The sequence below is a fragment of the Chionomys nivalis genome, chromosome 11 (assembly GCF_950005125.1).
Source record: "Chionomys nivalis chromosome 11, mChiNiv1.1, whole genome shotgun sequence".
NCBI lineage: Eukaryota > Metazoa > Chordata > Mammalia > Rodentia > Cricetidae > Chionomys > Chionomys nivalis.
The window spans coordinates 80,590,671-80,613,861 of NC_080096.1; the positions used below are offsets into that span (position 1 = coordinate 80,590,671).

At 43.2% G+C, this 23,191-nt stretch overlaps 1 protein-coding gene across 2 annotated transcripts in view; it reads left to right on the plus strand.

Annotated features, from left to right (window-relative positions):
• Window positions 1–22,934, plus strand: part of Tnc (tenascin C) — an 84,606-nt gene extending 61,672 nt beyond the window's left edge. For both annotated transcript variants that reach the window (XM_057784148.1, XM_057784147.1), the window contains 11 exons: window positions 3,110–3,232; window positions 4,523–4,666; window positions 6,741–6,860; window positions 8,910–9,053; window positions 9,749–9,879; window positions 14,492–14,624; window positions 15,174–15,325; window positions 16,301–16,397; window positions 17,232–17,393; window positions 19,709–19,872; window positions 22,208–22,934. In XM_057784148.1, the coding sequence (XP_057640131.1) occupies window positions 3,110–3,232; window positions 4,523–4,666; window positions 6,741–6,860; window positions 8,910–9,053; window positions 9,749–9,879; window positions 14,492–14,624; window positions 15,174–15,325; window positions 16,301–16,397; window positions 17,232–17,393; window positions 19,709–19,872; window positions 22,208–22,318 (1,481 nt within the window). In that variant the 3' untranslated portion in view covers window positions 22,319–22,934. The remainder of the gene's footprint in view (window positions 1–3,109; window positions 3,233–4,522; window positions 4,667–6,740; window positions 6,861–8,909; window positions 9,054–9,748; window positions 9,880–14,491; window positions 14,625–15,173; window positions 15,326–16,300; window positions 16,398–17,231; window positions 17,394–19,708; window positions 19,873–22,207) is intronic.
• Window positions 22,935–23,191: the final 257 nt, after the last annotated feature.

Sequence of the window (23,191 nt, forward strand, 5' to 3'; positions counted from 1 at the left end):
ATCCTGACAGTCCCTTCCAAATTAGACAAGCAGCCCATCAACAGAGAATAGCAACTCCCCTTCTCTTCCAGAGACTCCTGCAGCCCACCAAAGGTGCTCAAAGTAGGAACCCGAAAGCGTTTTCTTGGTCTGTCCCAGTCTCCCTCAGTACACACATCTTCCTGGAGCTCTCTTCCAATCCTAATGCCTTAAGTGTGATCGACACCCTTCTCAGCCTCCAGAACAAAGTCCCCAACTGTAACCCGCCCACATCTCCCAATCAGGCCCCCTTTGAACCCCTCCGCCCCATGTCAATCAAGATGTACTTGAAGCCACACCATAGAACTGCATTTCCATCCTTTGGGAAGCCTGATCAGCGTATTTCAGAAACACTCCTTAGCAAATCTCCCTTCGATATAACACAGACTTTCCATGTCCGATGCCTCTGGTTCAGTCATGCCTTATCCCAGGGAGCGTAAAGATGACAACCACCGACTGAAAAGCACAGGCTTTGTGCCACACACAGCTAGGCACATTGCCAAATGTCCAATACACAGGCAAACCAAGAGAGAAACATCTTCAGCCCCAATTTCACAGGTGTATATATTGAGCCCCAGGGTGCTAAGGTGTTTGTAAGGGGTAAAGTCAAGGTGGAACTCTTACCAAGGTTATTTCAACTTCCAAGTTCTTGTCCATAAACTCACCAGCTATCCTCTTAACTGAGCATAAACTTAATGCATATTAAGTGACCAATACAAATTTATAGATAGGGAACTGATTCTAAACGGCTGACAATTGCCACTGATGAAAGGCATTCACTATCGATTTTAAGAGGGGAAGTTTTATGTGGAGAGCAAGCGGAAGCCCTTTGAGAGCTTTTTATTTTTTAATCAATTCCATGTATTTAACTAAAGGAAGTTCTTTTTTTTAATTGAGTCTAATTGTAAAGAAAGCATTACCTACACCTCTCCTATTCAATGTGTGTGTGTGTGTGTGTGTGTATGTGTGTGTTACGAATGTGTATTCATATATGTGTCGCCATACATGTTTGAGAGATGCAGGTGCGTGTGTATGCTCATGCTTACAGAGCCAGAATTTGGTTGTCATCCTCTATCACCCACCACCTTATATGTTGAGGAGAGATCTCTCATTAAAACCCAGAACTTGCCAATCCAGTGGGTCTAGCTAGCTGAATCTCACAGAAGGGAAGGGGACATCTAGCCTCTGTTTCCTGTAAACAGGGTTACAGGTGTGTCTACCCGGCTTGTATGTGGATACTGGGCATCTAAACTCAGACTCTCACATTTCTGTTTTACCTATTAAATCACATCCCCAGCCCCTCCCCAGCTTTTTAATAGATGTGATCCCATTGTTCTGTGCTTAGCTTTCAAGACTCGAGGTCTCAAGACTCGAGGACCCTATTCATAGCAGAAAGTTGCACACTAAACCAACAAATACCTAGGAAGTTCTTTAGTATGAAAATATCATGCCCACTGCTCCTGGAATTCCACACCTACTGTAACATTGCTGCAGATGATACTGCTTGTCCTCTTACCACCAAATACATCCCCCTGAGTGCATAACAGATGGGGTCACTGATTCTTACAGCTTTTAAGACAGTGTAGATAATCTCTCCATTTTCTGGAGGAGAAAGTTTTGTCTGTAAGACACAGCTTCTAAAACCTACACTAACTAGCAAGGTTTCCAGTTCAGACATGTCAGTGAATTGAGCAGGCATAGGGAAATCCTCCAAGACAGAGTTCATATATACTAGTAGGTCTGCTCTCAGCTAGACTCATCTAGATTGTGTCTGGGAGTACCTTAAAGTTCAGGGTAGCCTGCATGGGAAAAAGTTACCAAGAGGAAGAAAAGAGAAAGGACAATTACATCTAGTGAATTCTCTGTGTGCCAGAGGCTATGCTAAGGGTTTTACATCCATTATTCCCACTAATCCTCAGAACATTCCTGTGGGTACCACTTTCCCCATTGGAGGGATGGAGCAACCAATGTAAAGGGGAAGGGACTTGCCCCAAGCTGCCCGGCCTTTCAGTGGCATTTGAACAATTAAGATCTTGTAGGTTCCTGAGACTCTGTGGTCTAAAAAACAAAAATCTTGCCATGGACAGGGCGAAATAAAAAATAAAACAGGCAGTCACAGAGAGACTCAGAGTAGTTTCCAGGTCACCGAAGAAAGTTGTAGGAGGACATTAGGAGATGCTTCTGATTAGAAAAAAAGAAATGGATAAGAAAAAAGTTTTCTCCCCAAATCTCTATGTGTTTCCAAACTTAATGAACAACAGGGATGAAGCAGGAAAGAGGCGAGGGAGCAGGCAGACAAGAGTCTTGTTTTCTGAGTTAGCATGTCAGCTGAAGCAGGCAGAATCCTGTCAAAAAAAAAAAATAGAGAGAAGCCAAAGGAAACCAAATTTGGGGAGGACAAAGTAAGGCAGCAGACATGTCCCCTGGGCATACACTTTCCATAGGTCTACTGGTGGGAGCTTTAGTGATGACCTGACCTTGATTCTTGGCTTTGGATCTCCTTGAAGATTCTAGAGTGGGCTGTAAAATTAGTTTCCAAGTCAGCTTAATTTCCGGATGCCAGGCTGTTCTTGGCTCAGCTGCCCAACCACTGATCCAGAAATGTCCCATTGGAAGAATGGTGGGAGAGAAAGGAGGTTTACTTCGGTATAATGACTACAACTGCATTTTCATCTCAGGCATAAAATACGACGAGTAAGCCATGTAATTGGGAAAGAACTATATGCTTTTAAGACTTAGCGTTAAAAAGAAACAGAAAACAATGACATGAAAAATACTAAAAATGAATCAAAGAAAGTTGTTTGGATTTGTGGAGCCCTCTCCTCACTTCTGTGGAAGCCAGCAGGCATGCTAACATCCATCTTTGGTGAAGCCCACAGTCCCTCCTGGTCTACACAGTCGCTGTCGCTCTCTGCGGTACATTTTCTTTCACGTCACAAGGTGACCACGTATCACAATTCTCTATTCCCAAGGCTTGGCTCTGACATCAGTTCCAGACACTAAGTGCTCCTGGGTAAGAAATCCAGAAAAATCTACTGACGGACAAGATAGGTGATGTTTCAGGCTTTCTGTTTTGTTTTTGCCTTGGCAGCCATGGGTTCTCCGAAGGAAATCACGTTCTCGGACATCACTGACAATGCAGCCACGGTCAGCTGGAAGGCACCCACTGCCCCGGTGGAGAGCTTCCGGATTACCTACGTGCCTCTGACAGGAGGTAGAGACCTAAAGATGAAAGAGGGTGGGAAGTGCATGCAGGATGAGGATTAAATAGTGCACCAGACTCTGGCTGTTCTTATCACACCCTTTCCCAAGGATCACGGCTAGTGATAACCACTTCTCTCTTGATCATCTAGACTTCCTTTGGGAAGTTCTGTAAGACATTTTGGAAGAAACTACCTTAGGAAAAGTCACTTTATTAACACCCTTTCTGGTCTTGAAATTGTAAATTAACAACAACAACAACAAAACCCCTTGAAGGCAATGGGACCCAGTACTGTTTGAACACAGAGGAATTTATGTCCTTTTTTCCTCTTTGATCACAGTCATGTGGAACACTTGCCTGCGATATGTGTTAGGTTTTGCCCTTGGCGGCCACATCTGCCAGGCTCACTACAGACTTAGCAATGTTAGAGCCCAGAACACACAGACTTTAATGAAGACCTTAGGAAAGCATAGTACAAACACAGTGTCTTTCAACCTCTCTAATGCTGTGACCCTTTAATACAGTTCCTCATGTTGTATTGACCCCAACAATATAACTATTTTCGTTACTGCCTCAGAACTGTAATTGTACTACCTTTAGGAACTGCAGTGTAAATATCTGCTTTCTGGTGATCTTAGGCAACCCCTGTGAAAAGGTCTTGACACACAGGTTGAGAGCCACTGACCTGGAAAGTAGTAAGCTGCCTGTTGTTGTATACTTATAAAGACAAGCTTGTTGGTAACATCAACACTGTAATATCTCCATGGGAAGCTTGACTAGCTGGTTTGCAAATTCTTCCCCAGTCCTGAAATTTTTAAAAATATAAATTCCAGACTCCCTAGTAAATTTAAGAGCACAGACTTAACTGGGACCATCTTTATATCATGAATAGAATCTCTTAAAGTAAGGAAGAACTGAGCATCCTAAGTGAAGTCAATGAGTTAATATGGATATATGCTACATTGTAAGCTTCCCACAGAGTTCATGGAGGGAAAAAAATAAAGAAAATAAAACTTGTGCATCATGCCAACACCTTCCCGAAAGAAAACTTGCCATTTTTAGTATACTGTGACCTCATGATTTTTTCCTTTCCTGACTGAGTTTTTGGCATCTGCAGCAATGGAAAAAGCATTATACAAAAAGTAAGGTCTTTTCCTTCATGCCAGAGGGTGGGAGAAGAGGAGAGCAAGTCAAAAAAGTGAGGTTGCATAAAGATATCATTTCATCTCTAAGTTGGATTTGGCCATGATGAATAAGTATGATGTAGTCTCCCCTCCCTGATCTTGCTTTACTGGTTTCCAGGTGCCCCCTCTATGGTGATGGTGGATGGAACCGATACTGAGACACGTTTGGTGAAGCTCACTCCTGGAGTGGAATACCATGTCAGCATTATTGCCATAAAGGGCTTTGAAGAAAGTGATCCTGTCTCAGGGTCACTAACCACAGGTGTGTGCAGTGATCAGCGTTCCATCCTTGCCCTCAGTGTGATGACTCATGACGGAGAGTTGCAGAAACTTGCTCCAGTGGAAAGAGCTGGAATTAGAACACCCAGCACCTCCCTCTGGCTCATCCTTAGCCTCTAATAAGTCGGGCTGCCCCAGAGACTCCATTCAACTACTGTGAAAGAGTCAAGTGTAAGGATCATACTGAGCTGAGTTGAAAGTCTGCATCTTCCATGTGTTAGCCACGTGAGCTTCCTGCTAATTTCTGAGGCCCAATTAAGCTCTCTGTAAAATGGACACCATTTTGCTTCCCTCATCAGTGAACATAAGTGCAACTTCACTATCAGCTCACCCCCCCCATGCCTGGAAGCATTGTGAACAGCCTGGAACACATGCTTGCCCTGAGATGGGATGGCGGGAATTTGATGCAGCTGCTGCATAGGAGACACTATTGACAAACGCTTTGCATTCGCACCGCTGCGTTCATTCCCAGCTTACAGAAGAGGCACATGGAAGATGCAGAGACTGCAAAGTAACAAGACTAGAAATGTGGAGCCAAACTCAAACATAGGTCACTTAGGTCAACACTATCAACCATTTAAAATGGAGGTTGTTTTTCTATTGAAATCTAATTTAAGGATAATAGATTTTATTGTGGGAAAATTAAGTGGAAATTTTCTCTTCAGAAGTCTTTGTCTCTAAACAATTTATCCTTTGAGATATAACAAATTGTCCAACCCAGTCCATTCAGTGATCTGAAGAATAGGCCCCCAGGAAGTTTCAAAAATATCCATTTCCATACAAGAGTTGGTAATATACAATTAAAACATCCCATCTGGACTCAAAGTTCTGTCTACTTTCCACTCAGACTTCTGTTTTCCCAAATAAATCTTGCATTCATGATTCTCCACAGCAACAGACACAAAACCTGGGTGTGTCTCCTCCCAAGGCCTCATTGTCACCACCAGTTAAAGAAGAGTCTGTACACACATGACGAAGCAGGAAGACACTTGGAAGGGAGCCAGCCTGTGACCTGAGCTGATGATGACTGTTGCCTTTGTCTCCTAGGCTGTTGAGGCAGGGATTATGTGATGGGAAAGAAGTAAAAGAGAGAGATAACACATTCAGGTCAACTTTCAAGGAAGAAACACTGAGCAAGGAATGAGCTCATTTAAAAGAGGCCAGAGATTAAGACCTTTGTCAGTACAGCTCATTTGACAATAACCCCTAAGGGCCAGAGAGGTTGCTTGTCTTTTAAGAGCATCCATTGTGCTTACAGAGAACTCAATGTTGATTCCCGTAATCCACATTCGAAGCCTGGAAAAGCGTACTCGCATACACATACTCACATGCACACACAAGTTAAAAGATAAGCTTTAAAAACTCACCCCTAACTTTCAAACAGCTTTCTTTTGTTATTGTTGGTTTATTGAGGCAGTCTTACTATATAGCCCTGGATGCTATCAATTCACAATCCTCCTGCCTCATCCACCAAAGTGCTGGAATTACAGTATAAAAAACTTTAATAAGCATATCACAAACAACTGAAATCCTGAGAGTTTCCCCTTCCCTTTCATTCCTTACAGTAGCCACCACTGACAACTGAAGCCAGTGAAGTGGACTTCCCAAGGACACAGAGACACAGGCAAATAAACCACAGTAGAATTAGATCCCAGAGACCTCAGAGTTATTACATATAAGACTCCCTAACTATAATTATCACCCAAAGCTCAGAAAAATTTCAGGCAGTACTGACCATACAAATCTTCCCTTCCTTGGAAAAGGAGACAAGACTCGTGATGATAACTCTTGTCACACATTCAACAATGTTTAGGATCTGACTACCCATAACATCATGTATACATCAAAATTGCACCAAGGATAAAACCAGCCAGTATTACTATGCCCATTTTACAGGTGAGGAAATGGAGCTCCAAATTAATACACCATCAAAGGAAGGAGTCATGATATAAGCTAGGTTAGCCTGTTCCACATGCCCGACTCTGTGAACCATGCGAGCAAGTGTCCTCTGATACTGTCCTCCAACATGACGAACCCTCTCACACATTTCTTTTCAGCTCTGGATGGTCCATCTGGCCTGCAGACAGCAAACATCACAGACTCAGAAGCCTTGGCCATGTGGCAGCCAGCCATCGCCACCGTGGACAGTTATGTCATCTCCTATACAGGAGAGAGAGGTAAGTCCTGTATCATAGATTTACATTCTGACGAGGGTTTGTCTGCTGAAAACTCCTCCCATTCTCCCTTCAACATGTCCAGGATGATAAAACTTAGTGGCATACTGGAAAAGCCAGTAATATCCTTTCATCCTCCACTGCATCCTCAAAAGAGTTAGATAAGCCTTTCCAGGGGAGAAAAGTAGGTGCAGCAGGCGCTTCTGTGTGTTTTCCTGACCCATCCCTCCTCTCCTACAAGACTCTTCAGTTACTCTTCTCATTGCTGTGATGGAATGAATAACTGATTAACTGAGTGGGAAAAGGGTTTATTCTGGCCTATCATTCAAGAATATGATTCCCATATAGCAGGAAAGTCCTGGCAGCAGGAAGAGAGAGAGCTGCTGGTCACGTTGTAGCCACAGGCAGGAAGCAGAGTAAACTGTATTCACAGGCAGGAAACAGAGTAAAGTGTATCCACAGGCAGGAAGCAGAGTAAACAACTGTATCCACAGGCAGGAAGCAGAGTAAACTGTAGCCACAGGCAGGAAGCAAAGTAAACTGTATCCACAGGCAAGAAGCAGAATAAACTGTATCTATAGGCAGGAAGCAGAGTAAACAACTGTATCCACAGGTGGGAAGCAGAGTAAACTGTAGCCACAGGCAGGAAGCAGAGTAAACAGAAAATGGGGCAGGCAACAAGACCCTAAGGCTTATCTCAAATGGCTCACTTCCTTCCACAGGCTCCACCTCCTCAAGGTACCAAAACCCTCTCAAGCAAGGAAATATAATTCTCCGCTATAGGACACAAAGAATCCAATAGTCCTGAGTGTCGCTGTCAAGGCTTTGTCGCCTCCAATTGGAGGCCCTGGGGTGCCTAGTCTTCTCAGAGGCCACTGGAGGCCTTAACTATAACAAATTTGATTGAAAACTCTGATCTTCGCCTCCTTTTTACCCAGCTTACCAGTTTATCCAGTGGGCATGTTGAACACAGCCATCAGGAAACAAATCAAATGCAATTCCAAGAGAGAAAAAAGAGCCCCTTCCAAATAAACCCATTCATCCTTTCATGATGAGTTGTTCTAGAAAGGGTTCTGGTATTTCATTTCCCACATTTCATATCTTATGGCTCCTGATTGTTTGGCTTTCACTGACACTATCTCATGACGCCATAATCTGGGCCTGGGGACTCTGAAAATCTAAATTTAGCCCTGGCAAAAACCCTAAAAAATTCTTTGTAAGAACAGCAAATCTGAAGCAGAAGGGAAAATTCAGTTTATCACTTTTTCTCTTTGTTCTTCCCTGCATGGAAGCTCTTCTGAGACAGAGGTGGTGGTGTTGCCTCCCCTAAAACATCAGCTAAGGGTTGGAGGGAATTGTGACATTTTAGATCAGGACTAATCAGGAGTCTAGCCAAGGAGAGTGGGGCTTGTTGATAATGATGCCAAGAGGCCAAGATGTGGGATTTTCCAGGGACTCCCAAAGGTTTAGCATTTAAAGCCCCACGCCTGGAAGCCATGGTCTGAACAAAGCAGCGTGGGAGTCCCCATGATTATAAGACTGATAGTTTTGCCAAGGAACTATAATTCTCCCCATTGGAATGAAGGAACCAACAGGCCTGAAAGCCACTGCCAGGCTCTTGTTATCTATAATTGTCACCCCTCAGCCTTGAGGATTCAGTGATCCTTGACTTGGCAGCATTTGGTACTTTATAATAGGAAGCATACACAGAGAAAAAGGAGAGGAGCCAGAAGTGGAACAAGCTGAATTTGAGTTTAAGTAGCCCAAGACTCAGAGATGCTACCTGCAACTCTCCTATAGCTTATTCCCGTGTCTCAAACACAACACTGTTCCAGCCAGTACACCATGCTGTGTGGGCAGACATCTCCCCGTCTTTCCATCTGTTGCCTGAAAACATGTATGATCCATCTCTTGTTGTGTGAGTGCTCGAGACAGAGAAGGAATGTGAGCCATCTCAAAACAAACCTTTTTCGTTGTGGGGTCACGGAAGGGTTCTGTCTCAGAAGGAGGCGTGTACACACTGTTTGACACATGTGTATCTTTCACACTTAGTGCCAGAAGTTACGCGCACAGTGTCTGGGAACATGGTGGAGTATGAGCTACAGGACCTGGAGCCTGCCACAGAGTACATACTGAGGATCTTTGCAGAAAAAGGCCACCAGAAGAGCTCTGCCATCACTACCAAGTTCACCACAGGTACCAAGACAGCTGGAAGGGAAGTCTTCCTTTTTAAATCCCCCGCCCGCAGCCTGCATCTTCAGCTGCATCCCCTCCCCTGCCATTCCTCCTTAAGTCAGGCCCTTGCAATGTAATTACATCAGCATGAGTTAGATTCACCAGTGCCCACTCAGTCAAGATCCAAAGAAGCAAACTGTTTCCTCTTGAACTGAAATGACCCAACAGATGATGAAAGACTATTTAAAGGAAGGCTTTCAAGTGGAAAAACTTCCCTACTGGCCCTCAACTTGGTGTGTAATGACCCATGCTCCAGGCAGGGAAATAGTTTTTAAGAAGTTTTTAAGGCTAGTTTTACTAGATTTTCACTGGGGTTTTGTGTATTGAGATTTTTATATAAAATTTGAGGAAATAAAGGATTGTCTCTTCTGCTAGGATGAGGGTCATTATGAGTATTCCTCACTCCTCTCAGAAACAGAGGGAGTAATGCTCTCAACAGCTCTTCTTTCTCCTCTACTCCAGTCAAAACCAACCAGGAATATGTTGGGCTTATGGACACTTGGGGTGACAGGACTCATATAAACTTTGACCTTGGAGATTGTTGGTTCAACTTCCTCATCTACATAATCAAGGAGGTTAGGAAAGGGAGGTGAGCCCAGTTCTCTTCCTACTGCTCTACATCTGGTGACTCCCTTGCTACACACTGTCTTCTCCAGACCTCGATTCCCCAAGAGACTTGACTGCTACTGAGGTTCAATCGGAAACTGCCCTCCTCACCTGGAGACCTCCCCGAGCATCAATTACTGGCTACCTCCTGGTCTATGAATCTCTGGACGGCACAGTCAAGGTATTTGTAAATCTCACATTTTTTGCAAAACACCTGCATAATTGCCAAAGGAGGAAAGAATTGCGGGTTGTTGTTTCTCCACTCCAATGCAACTAGGAATCTAGAAAAAACTAGTAGAGACTAGATGTGGTACCAGACCTTGTAAGTCTGCTCTCTTGCCTCTCTCCCTTTACCCAGACAACATTTTATAAGACTTAATATTTTAAGAGTTGGGCTCAAAGTCATTTAATGTTTCATCGAGGAAACACCAGCAGCATCTTTTGTATCTTTGACACATGTAGAGGCAAAGTGGTACATACCTGACCTACTATGATGTATCCCACTGCCTCTAACTACATCTATTGTCAATATTAACTATGTCTTCTCCCCCATGAGCTTTTCTGTATTTCTAGGCTAACTTGCTTATTCTATTCATACTCAGCTGATGGAGGAAGGTCATTGGTTAATTAAAAAAAAACTGCTTGGCCCTCATAGGTTAGAAATAGGTGGGTGGAGTAAACAGAACAGAATGCTGGGAGGAAGAGGAAGTGAGCGCAGATGAAGGGCAGCTCCTCTCAGAGCCAGATCCGATGAAGCAAGCCACCAGGTCAGACATGCTGAATCTTTCCCGGTAAGCACACCTAGCGGTGCTACACAGATTATTAGAAATGGGCTAAATTAATAAGTGAGAATTAGCCTAGAAGAGGCTAGATATAATGGGCCAGGCAATGTTTAAATGAATACAGTTTGTGTGTTGTTATTTCAGGGCATAAGCTAGCCAGGCGACCAGGAGCTGGGGTGGCAGGAACACAGCCTGCAGCTCCCACAACACTCAGCATTTTCCACCACCTCATTTATGTTCTGTGCATCATCTTCGCTTTAGCTGAGAAATACACATCACTGCTATTGTAGTCTACAGCTCATAGTACGTTTCTTCCAAACGTCATTATGTTGCAGTTTGACCTGGTGTGGTTTGGTCTTGTCTGATCTGGTCTGGTCTGCCTTCTTCATGCTAGAAACCTTGTCCCACTGTCTCTTAGTCCTGGTTTACCCTTTCATACTTGAACCAAGAATGTAGAAGTTGATTGGAAGTCGAGCTGCACATAAGGGTTTGGCGATACTGCGGTTCACCGTAGAAATCAGCTGTGCATTGGCAATTTATGGGGTCATCCCATAGAGCTTGAGTTCTTACTGTGCACATTTCACTTGATCTTGTACTTCCAGTTGTTACCTTGACCTCCTCATCAACTGATCCTGGTAGATGTGAATCCAGAGCTTCCACTCTAACTCGGATGCTCTAGAGAGTGAACCTCATCCTTGCATCTGTCCTGGGAGGGAACAGGGAGAATGGGGCATCCAACAAGCTCTCATACAAGCCTTCTAAACTTATGGAACCTTTGATGACTACCATCCCACACTGCTTGCAAAGGCAGCTGTGCTATTCTACACATGCATCAGAAACTTTCTGGATGCTTCATTGTATGTCAGCCAGCCTCTGGTGGTTCTGCCCACTCCAGTTAGTTCCGAGCTCTCTCTATTCTGGCCCTGTGGGAAGTGTTTTCTCTACCAGCTACCTTCTGCCCAGCAAGGTTCATAGGGTATACCTGTTTCTCTCTTTCCTCTTCCCCTTCACTTTTATAGTTTCATTCCTTATACTTGACTCACTTTTTGGCAGGTATAAGAAGTAAGTATAGGTATTTCCAATCTGCCATGTTTAACCAGGAGTAGACACATTTCTAGTTTCCCCACCTTTTCTGGAGTTGGTATTCAATGGATAATTCCACGGCATGAACTGAAGCTGGCCCTTTATCTTCATGTCATCCCTGTACATACCTTTAAGATAAGTGTGATGCACTCCCAGAACCTGAGGTCTTCTCCAGGTCTGGGGTTCTAAGATCATGCCTCCATGGCTCATGAGTCACATTTCAGGCCATCCTAGTTGCTTAGAAGACTGAACACAGAAGCATAAAGAAGAATGAAACTCTATCCTTAGGCAATTCAGTGAGCCTGACTTTGTACCTGAAAGTCGATCCCTCCACAGGGACCATATATGGGGTGCACACAAAGTTCACTGTGTCTCTGGCATTGAGTGAACGCCCATGAATCATGGATAAGATGCTGGGAGACCAGAAGGATGTGACACCATCCTTTATCACCAACAAATTATGGATTGGGAGCAAGTGTCTTAGATTCTGTTAGTTTCAATTCCTGCATTCACTCCCAGTTCCTAGGAAGTTCGAGAACCTTTCAGGGGCCTCCACACTGACCTATGACTAACTACAATCAACAAGTTATGCCAGTGGGTTGTAGAAAGCAGGGTTGTGTTTGGGCTGCCAGGATGAAGATTGGATTCAGTCTCAGCCACCAAGGTTATCTGCTAATAAGAATTGGAACCTAGTAAGCATCAGACAAAGTGATCTTCTACACACTGAGCTCAGCCACTAATCTAGACAGCAACCCAGGGACCAGTCACAAGCATAGTGTGAGTTACACATCTGTTCTTTGGGGTCAGCTCAAGCCTACATCCTGGCCTACCTACTGGGCTAGCACCATCATCTTCTGACTCAAGAAATCCTAAACACGACTCCTAGCTTCCTAGATATACATCTGCCTCCCCATCCTGTGATATTCAGTAAGTCTGGGCTAAGGCCTAGGTATCAGGCTGTTTTGAAGCTATAACAGAAAGAGCCCTCTTTAGGACTGCTGATCTAAATATTCTCAATATCTCTTGCCCCTTGTGCAATTCACCTTACCATCAGCTTAAGCTTCCTAAACCTCAGGTTAAGCTTATTCAAAAATCTTTCCAATATCCCCATTTCTTTTAAGGATACACTGTGAACTGCATAGTGTGTCATTAAAGGTATTTTGTAATCCCTAATCCCTCTTTGCTAGTTGTTGTAATATGAGTGGCAGGGCTACGTCCCCGGCACCCAGCCACCCGCATGGTTAGCTTATACCCCAAAATAATTACACGGAAACTGTATTTTTTTAATCACTGCCTGGCCCATTAGTTCCAGCCTCTTATTGGCTAGCTCTTACATATTGATCTAACCTATTTCTAATATTCTGTGTAGTACCACGAGCTGGCTTACCAGGAAAGATCTTAACCTGCGTCTGTCTGGAGTGGGAGAATCATGGCGACTCCTCACTCGGCTTCTTTCTCCCAGAATTCTGTTTTGTTTACTCCACCCACCTAAGGGCTGGCCAATCAAATGGGCCAAGGCAGTTTCTTTATTAGCCAATGACCTTCCTCCATCATTTCCCCTTTTTCTGTTTAAACAAAAAAGAAAGGCTTTTATTTTAACATAGTAAGATTACATATAACAAAACAGTTATCAAGCAAGAATTACAGTTACAATATTTAATTTATTTTATCCTTTATCATAACTAAGGAAAACTATAACTATAACTAACCATTTTTAACTCCATCAAAGACTTTAGAAGGATATAATATTACCTAAGCAAACAAGAGATCCAAAACTCTAGAAATGACAGAGACATCTCATTGTCTGGACAGTCACCCAAAGTTTTTTTGTACTGTTGGGGCATCCATCTTTGGCCTTTAGGCTCGTAGTATCCAGCAGACATTTTTACCAAGTAGGAAATTTCAAAGACAGTTTAGTCACTTTTTGTTGTGTCCTGTAGAATGTCTCGCAGACTCTTTTATGAGTCAGGAACCCCGAAAAACCATCTCACCTTTAGGCAAGTTTAGCAGTCCTTTTTCTGTGGGTTCTCTGTGTCCAGTTTATGCATTAGTCCAGGCATGAGCAGTTTTATGCCCAAATGGCTATCAAACTCCATAAGGAGCCTCTTTGATGTCCATCATCCTTTTGAAGTAGATTGGTGCTGCCAGGAGCAGACGTGTCTTATTGTCATGAAAAGCCCTAAATTATTAAAACACTTAAATGTCATATTTTGTAGTCTTTGAAAGATATGAAGAATGCCTATCTAGCTGAAATATATCTATGCACATCTAGAAAATCTAACTAACATGACTAAAAGCTTGACAATTATCGATGATTATCCATTAACCACCTATATACATTACATTTTTAAATGAACTATACAATCACAATACCTTAATCAAGATTAGAAATACATATACATATAACAAAATTGACCTTAAGTCTGGGCTAAGGCCTAGGTATCAGGCTGTTTTGAAGCTATGACAGAAAGAGCCCTCTTTAGGACTGCTGATCTAAATATTCTCAATATCTCTTGCCCCTTGTGCAATTCACCTTACCATCAGCTTAAGCTTCCTAAACCTCAGGTTAAGCTTATTCAAAAACCTTTCCAATATCCCCATTTCTTTTAAGGATACACTGTGAACTGCATAGTGTGTCATTAAAGGTATTTTGTAATCCCTAATCCCTCTTTGGTAGTTTCCACTACCCCTCCCATCTGAAACTAAGTGTAGTTGAAGTTTTAACTTTCTCCACCTTTCTGCTCCCAGAACCTTTACTCAAGAAGCACCCCTATCTCTGTCATTCTAGATGTGCACATGGAATCTGGCATGCAGTAGGTACTGAGCAGATTTCTGTTGAGTGAATTGATGATTGCATGGATCAGTAAAAGAGGGCTTCTCTGCCATGAGACTTTCTGGGACCAAACTGATTCTTTCTCCTGCCCACAGGAAGTCATTGTGGGACCAGATACCACCTCCTACAGTCTGGCAGACCTGAGTCCCTCCACCCACTACACAGTGAGGATCCAAGCATTGAGTGGATCCCTGAGGAGCAAGCTGATCCAAACCATCTTTACCACAAGTAAGTGGTTCATTGAGGACACAGTCTTAAGGTTTGACCCAGTAACAGTGAATCAACCTTCCACTTCCTCTTCAACTTCTATTTTACACTTTTCAAGCAAAACTATCTAAAAAGTCCAATTCCCTACTAGTGCTTAGAAGCCTGGAGAATGTGGGTGTATGCAAATAGTTCCAGACATACTGGTGAAAGGCAAAGGAGGGCTACTTAGAGTTCATCTGGATCCAGGCCTTATCTCCATTACTTACTGTGTATAGCATAGCAGTTATCCACCTTCTAAAAGCCTTAGTTTTTTCATCTTTACAATGTGATCAAAATCCATCCCTTCTTCACAGGTACCATGTGAGAAGATGAGGTGTTATATTTGAGTTCCTAGCTCAGTGTGTGACTCTATACTGTTGTGTTTAATATATATTTTCTCTCCTTCAACATGAAGGAGCATTGACTCAGAGAAGCAGGAGCTGTTTGCCTTTAGGAAATGAGTCATTGCCCAGCTGGAAGTACCCATCCCTCCCTCTACTCCCAGAGTCACACTTTCTCTTCATCCTGCAGTTGGACTCCTGTACCCATTCCCCAGGGACTGCTCTCAAGCAATGTTGAATGGCGACACCACCTCTGGTCTCTATACCATCTATATAAATGGTGATAAGACTCAAGCACTGGATGTCTACTGTGATATGACCTCGGATGGAGGTGGATGGATTGTAAGTACCACAGTAGATTCTAGAGGTCCCACTGTGCATTCTAACATACATATGCATAAGATATTGCAAGATAGTCCCTGTCACATGGAAACCCTTCATAAATACCTATTTAAATAGAAAACAAGGGCTGGAGATGTAGTTCAGGTAGTAGTGTTTGCCTGGAATGTACAAAGTTCTGAGTTCAATCCTAGAACTGCATAAAACCAAGCATAGTTGATAAATGTCTACTTGTACTCAGGGGTTGGAGGCAGAAGAATCAGGAGTTTAAGGTTATCTTAAAATATCAGTTTGAAGCCATTCTGGGCTATTTGATACCCTGAGTGAATGAAAAAGCAGAAGAGCAGTGAGGTAGAAAGGTGGAAAAATTAAGAGTGGGGGGAAAGAACTGTAAGTTTAAAAAGTAGCATAGGAAATAATTGTTTTATAGTTTATTTATTCTGTCCTTTCTCAAACAACTCTGATAGCAGCGATGCTGACAATCAAGTCTACTGCTTATATCAACCAGCACTTGCTGAGCAGCTACTCTCTATCAGGGATATGTTCAGATTTCAGAATGTATTTAGATCCCATGGCCATGTTGACTGTCTGGGATATATTACTTTACTAAGAAGCCTTGTTTGCAAGTCATTGCCCCCAAGCTCTCCTCCACTGTTAACATCAGTGTCATGCTTCATGAAGGCTGATGAGATGCACGGAGGCTCCACTGTCACCAGAGCTAAGTAGTATTTCAGTCCCTAGTTTTCAGAAGACCTAAAGTCAAGGCAGGTAAGGGAAAGCATGATGTATCCAAAGTCACACGGCAAATAAGCAATGAACAGAGCTGGAGATGGGTGCTCTTCCCACAGCCTGGTGCTTCTCCTACCAGAACAGAGCTGGAGATGGGTGCTCTTCCCACAGCCTGGTGCTCCTCCTACCATAAAGACATCTTCTCTTCCCTTCCATCATTTAAGTGTACCCACATACATTATGTTGTAGGTTTTCCTGAGACGCAAAAATGGACGTGAGGACTTCTATCGAAACTGGAAGGCCTATGCTGCTGGGTTTGGGGACCGTAGAGAAGAATTCTGGCTTGGTAATGTAGACCTGAAAGCTTGAGTCAGATATGCCTATTTCTGTCTTCATCACTTGTCCTACGGCAGTGAGCAACAGGGAAAGTTAAGGATTAGATGGAAAAAAGTTTTGTGGGAGACACAGAATGTTGGGATAATTACATGCTCCAGGCCATAAAAACAGGAGTGTTAATAAGACAAGCCTCTTGGGTCAACCTAGCATTAAGTCAGACACTAAACTAGTTACGAAACCAACCTCACTGCTGCCATGGATTGCTTCCCTCTTGAACTCCAGACATTGAACAGGTCTCATGTCTCATAGTGACAATCTCTTACCCAGAACATCCCAGCAAAGAGCAGAAGTTCCATCTTGCCCATGAGGAAACAGACCCTAAAGGAGGTGTTATGGTTTATCTATGGTAATCCAGGCATTGTCATAAATATCCTGTAATTCAAAATGTCCAAGTTCATATTATAGTGCCACCATCCATCAGGGACACTTTCCCGCAAGCTACCTGCACACAGCATCATTCTCCGCACCATTGCCTGACTGAGTCTGAGACTTCCATCCCAGTGGTAGCCATTGCTTCACACCAGTTAGTAATTTTAAAGTGTGTAAGTCATGGCCCTCTGAGCTTCACGATGCGATAGGAAGTGTAGGAAGTTGATAAGCAAAGGCGTTGAACTGTTTTCTATGAGGCTCAGAAACATGGCATTTGTTTTTTGCCTGATATCATACCAGCCACAGAGAAGGTTTCAAGCCTAAATCTGTGTGATATGCCCCACTGCTGAGTGTTCCCAGGCTGCCTTGATCAGCTGTGCTTTCTTATCAGTCCTTCTTTGTCTGTCATCCACAGGACTGGATAACCTGAGCAAAATCACAGCCCAAGGGCAGTACGAGCTTCGAGTGGACCTACAAGACCATGGGGAGTCAGCCTTTGCAGTGTATGACAGATTCAGCGTGGGAGATGCCAAGAGTCGCTACAAGCTGAAGGTAGAAGGATACAGTGGAACAGCAGGTATGGGTTAGCTCTGTGAGGCTCTGAAGTCATGCAGACGTCCTGTGGATTCTTTCATTCACCATTCCTTCATGTCTTCCCTTCCTGACCCAATCCACTTACTTGAATCAATAGATACTTGAATGTCTTCTGTATGCTATTCCAGAAAAGTTATTATTAAAAGGGTCTGGCCAACATCTGATCTCTGAGATGAAGAGCAGGTCAGAAATCATGTCAACTATGACTGAGTTATAATGACTCTCATTTTTATAAGAAATGTGTTTCTTGTTCCTTTGTAGCTAATAGTTGTAGAGTGGTGGGGAAACGATCTTCCAAAGGCTCTATCTTCACCAAAGCCTCCTCAGTGCTTTCCTGTGATAGGCTCGTGATGTCTATGAGGATGTGCCAATGCTAGATTCTGGCATAACCAGGTGTCGGGGACATGGTCCAGATACTATGTTTCTTATAAGTTTGCTGGTGATGCCCACATTCCTGGCATGGCTAAACTCTTGACTGACTGGCAAGACACCTTTTGTTCTTCACCTAGATCATAACCCTAGTTTTGAAAATGTCTTTGACTTGAAGTGTTTTTTGTATAGTTTTCTGGTTCTACATTAGAGCAGCAACATGTAAGGAAGCCATTCTGATCCAGGCTGTGAGGTCAAAACCATAATTGCAGGCATTTTTTAACTGGGCTGCTCCCCCAACCCCATTGAACCCTCACAAATGTCTTTTAGTAAAATGACATAAAGATGAGGAAATGGCTTAGGAAAATTCAGGAATTTGTCCAAGAGGCTCACAGAAGGAGTGTGTGTGTGTGTGTGTGTGTGTGTGTGTGCCTGTGAAGAGTAGTGGTAACAAGGAGGGGCCAGGTGAAGAATGTAGACCACCTCATGCATGCCATGGCTCTTTGGGTGGTCCTATTTATGCTTATGAAAACAGGAGACAGATTTACAACCTCTCTGAGAGCCCTTCTAGAATGGGAAAAGTCTTCACCTTTCACTAATGGGTCCCAAAGCCAATGGAAAGGGGACACAAAGCTCTTTTGAGAGGCAATTTGGTAGGAAGGAAGAGAAATAGTCAGGAGTGGAAGTTATTTTAGTGCTTACATGCCTCAAAAATATCTGACGCTTTATCACCTGACAATAAATACCTTTTTGGTTGAGATCGCTTGAGGAAGGAAGAATCTTGTTACATGGCAAGAAAACCCACCAACCAAGAAGAATGTTGCCTGTGTCTACTGTTTATATCTCCGATGAAGGAGAACACTCTTTCCCTTCTCTCAGAGTAACATCTTCAGGCTGCAGCTTCCTATATGCTTTGGTGGTGGTGCCTCACAGAAATATTCATCAATGATCTGCCTGCTCTCTGCATGTTATGGATAGCATCGATAGCTAAAAGACTCCTGAGATCCCTTGACAGCTTCAAATACCTGGATGTCTTTAGAATGCCTGCACACAATTATATGGTTTAAGAGTAAGGAACACCCAGACAATATTCCCAAGTAGCGTATATGTAAATAAGGTTCTTACATATGAATCAGATAACACCAGCCTGGTGGTAAACACTTTTATAAAATGATTATGCGATACCCAGGCTATCTGAATATTTAGAGACTGAAGATCTTAATTATGACCATAGCCAGATATCTTTGTATATGAAGGACAAGCCCACTGTTACTATTTTTGTTTTGTTTATTGGCACACAGTCTCACTCAATGTCCTCAATTGCTGTCCTCAATGTGGGTTTCCTACCTTAGCACAACCCACTCTCATGCTGGGATTACAGATGTTCCCCACCATACCTGACCCAAACATCATTATTAAATGCAAAGTTTTCTCCTTATCCTCATTGGTCTTTTATGCAAAGAAAATATAGACAAATCATGAACAACCCTGGCTGCTTGCATGTCAATCTCCCTGTCCAGAAAAAAAAATTCACATCCAGTGTTAGAACAGCACTGTGAGGTAGACAGAATTCATGGGATGGCTGCATTTTATAGATGAGAAAACTGAGGCTTAGAAGAACGCTTGCCTTATGTCAGGTCACAGTTAGAAAACCAAAGAGATGGGACTTGAATGGAACCTTCCAGAGCCACCTGCAGCCTTCTTTCTTACCATAGAACAGTGCTTTTCTTCAGTGATAAGTGGTGAGGCTGACACTCATATCCCAAGCTTCCATCCTCATTCTGGGATTGAGGTTCAGTGCCAGCATACCCATGGGTCTTTCAGTTGTTACCTCTGGTTCCGCCCTACACAACCTCGGGGGGTAGTGCAACTGTGATTTTTGGAAGGTCTTTATTCTCTCTTCTCTTTCTCTCTTTTACTCTCAATCAGGTGACTCCATGAACTATCACAATGGCAGATCCTTCTCCACCTATGACAAGGACACAGACTCAGCCATCACCAACTGTGCTCTGTCCTACAAAGGAGCTTTCTGGTATAAGAACTGTCATCGTGTCAACCTGATGGGCAGATACGGGGACAATAACCACAGTCAGGTGAGTAGTCTGTGACAGCCCACAACTGACAAGGCTAGGGAAGCAAGATGTGGGTCAGGGAAGAACACCTCATTAGAAAATTTGTTATCTTTCAACACAGTGAGGAATCTCAGGGACAAATCATCTAAGATTAAAAACAGCACATTTTAACTCTTGAAGAGCTCAAGAAGAGCTAACCACTGTCCAAATAGGTCACAAATATAGAATTTCGATCAGATAAAAAACTCTGTAAAGCTAATGAAGGGGAACACTATTTCAGGGAAGCAGGGGTAATGCAGACCCGAAAGTGTCTTCAGACTCCCAACTAAAATATGAGATGAAACATGAATTTCAAATCCCCCTTGTTTTACTAAGGTACCTACGTCCTGTGACAAATGGCCCTCCTGAGTTTGAAAGCATGGCTAAACCCCATATGCGTAAGCCCCTGATTTTTCTCTGAGCCCCATACACTCTCATACAGCTCCCACCATCACAGAATTTTGAACAGAATTTTGAACTCTTTAGAAAAAGTGAAGGAACCACACTCAGAAGCCCACCTTGCTGAGCCCTGTCTACACTATCAGGAGCAAAAAAAAAAAAAAAAAAAATCCAACAGCAAGTGGGGCCAGCTACTTAATTATGGCTAACCCCAGAACTGGCTCCTTCTGAAACATCCATCCCCTCCCCCAGGGAGAAGGGACAACTATGGTTTCCGGGTCACATCATGTTTAACCCTAACCAGGTCTCTTCAAGATCCTAGTGAGTTTACGGAAAGCCCAGGTTATATGTAACAGTCCCCAGCTGTCTGGTAGGGTGCAGGATAGCAGCCTCCTAAGTGTTTGTTGTTCTGTTGCTCTTGATTTCAGGGTAGGGTATTTTGAAAAATGCTCCATGGGTAATTCTTGACATGCAGCAGGTACTAGGGGCTGCTAGTTTTATTATTAGATTTGCCAATGTGTTTATGACTTAGTCAATTGAATATTAGAAAATGATATCCATGAGCTTAAGCGTAGAGCTCACCTTGACATAATATTGCTTTCCAAGCTCTCTGACCTATATATCCTGTGCTTGTAATCTTCACTCTATGGAGAAGCAGGGAGTGTTTTATCATGTATGTTACAGAGGAAGCAAGAATGGAAAACTACCTCTTTACATCAACCCTTGGCTCTATCCATCTCATTGCCTAGTCCCCTAATGCCAGTGTGATACAGAATAAACAAAATAAAAATATTTAAGTCAAAAAAAAGAACATGTTGCTGGGTGGTGGTGGCACATACCTTTAATTCCAGCAAGCAGAGGCAGGCAGATCTCTGTGAGTTTGAGTCCAGCCTGGTCTACAAGAGCTCCAGAGTTACAGAAAAACCTTGTCATGGAAAACCAAAAAAGAAGAACACATTATTTATTTTCTCCTTCAATCCAATTTTCAAAGCAAAGATGGCATCAGAGGCCACAAAGAACTCACAAGAGCTCAGATCTACCTCTGTCTCTACTCAGACCACCATGTGGCCTTTGTGAGGTCTTTTTTCCTCTCCAGCTTCAGATCCTACCTTCAAGGATTCTTGGCTTCTAGCCAGCCTTCAACTTCTTTTGAAGCAAAGAGAGGTCAGTAGGTGGAACAACCTGTCAGGTTACAGGACTTCACTGTAACTGTGTGGCTACTATGTGAAATGAACCAGCCACTCTCAGATCCCACCCTGCTTCAGGCTTGGAGATGGATGGCCTCCTACCACCAAATGCCAAAAACTAGAGTCAAACTAAAAGAATCTTGTAATTTCTCTCATCTCACTAACCATTGCTTTGTCTGGGGACATGTTCCTTGTAGTTCTATTCAGGGGAAAATGTCAGTGGCAAGAGGTGATGGCCTTCAGAAATACAGCCTGAAACTGTGATGCCCTAACCTGAGCATTCCCTGCATACCCTTGAGTGTAAACTCACATCTCTAGGTCCTCTGAAAGAGCCACACGTGGAACCAAGAGGCCTGGGTACAAATGGTGTCTTATAGAAAAATCTTTGTATTTCCTTGAAGTGAGGGTCCTCAGCACTGTGACAACACATCAGCAAACCGATTTATGCAAGGTTGACAGTGGTATGTGTCAAGAAAGCCGAATTACATGTGGTAAAGCTGAGTCTTGATCATTATTCTCACACAAGTGTATATTCGTGTGTGTGACTCTTAACTATGGAGTAGGTTTAGATCCAGCCTGCCCTTTTGAAAGTTTTCACAACATAGACCAGAAAACAGGGTCCAGAGGCAGCTGCCTGTGAAAGGCAAAGTAGTTTGGACAACTAAATGGTGATGATCCACAAACAGGTTTCCAACTGGAAACTAACCCAGAGGGCTCTAATTTTTTTCCAGGGTGTTAACTGGTTCCATTGGAAGGGCCATGAGTACTCAATCCAGTTTGCTGAGATGAAGCTGAGACCCAGTAACTTCCGAAATCTCGAAGGCAGGCGGAAGCGAGCATAAACTCCCCGAACAACTGAGTGAGAGAGGAACGATGCCCAGAGAAAGGAAAGAAATTTTACCAAAGCATCAACACAGCTGGTCCAACAGTCAAGCTCTCCCTGGGCATCTGCCGGGTGTCCGATCTGGCCATGGGTCACTGAGTCCCTGGATTAGGCCCCTGCAGTTACTTCCTTTGCACCAAAGACAGCGGTCTCAACCAGTTTCTGCTCTCTTGTTTGACTGAGCAAAGCCTTCCAGTGATAACAACACAATGGGTTTTTGTTTTTGTTTTGTTTTGCTTGTTTTTTACTTCTCTTGGGTGGTTCTGGGAATGGAAGCGGGGTAGTCTGGCTCTACAGTGGGTGTAGTCATTTTTACACAAAGCCGTATAATTAATTGTTATTGTTTGGGGTAACAAAGATAAAAATGTGTGTCATTGAATGTTACCCCCTCCTCCCTGTTGGTTTGTACATTTCATAAAACTGAAGCCAGAAAAGTGATACTGTTTAAATTTCGAAGACATTAATATTATTAATATAATAATGGTGGTGGTAATGATGACCTCTGAGGATTTTTTAAGAGATGTTCCCTTCCCAAATGCATCTGGACAGTATCTGATTGTATTTTTTTTTAATAAAAGCACAAGTACTTTCGAGTTTTGTCTGTGATGCTGATTTTCATGGTCAAATCTGGATTTCCCCAAAACCAGTGTATCAGAACAAAGGGAGGAACGCTGGAAAGGGGAAGGAAGGGAGGGCGGTGCTCAACTGCCTGGGAAGAGGAGAGAGGAGACAAGGGACAGGGAAGGAGGGTCAGCAAAAATTCCACAAGGTTGAAAGAACTTACACTTTAAGATCAAGCTCTGTGTTTGGTATTTAAATGATTTGTAATTTT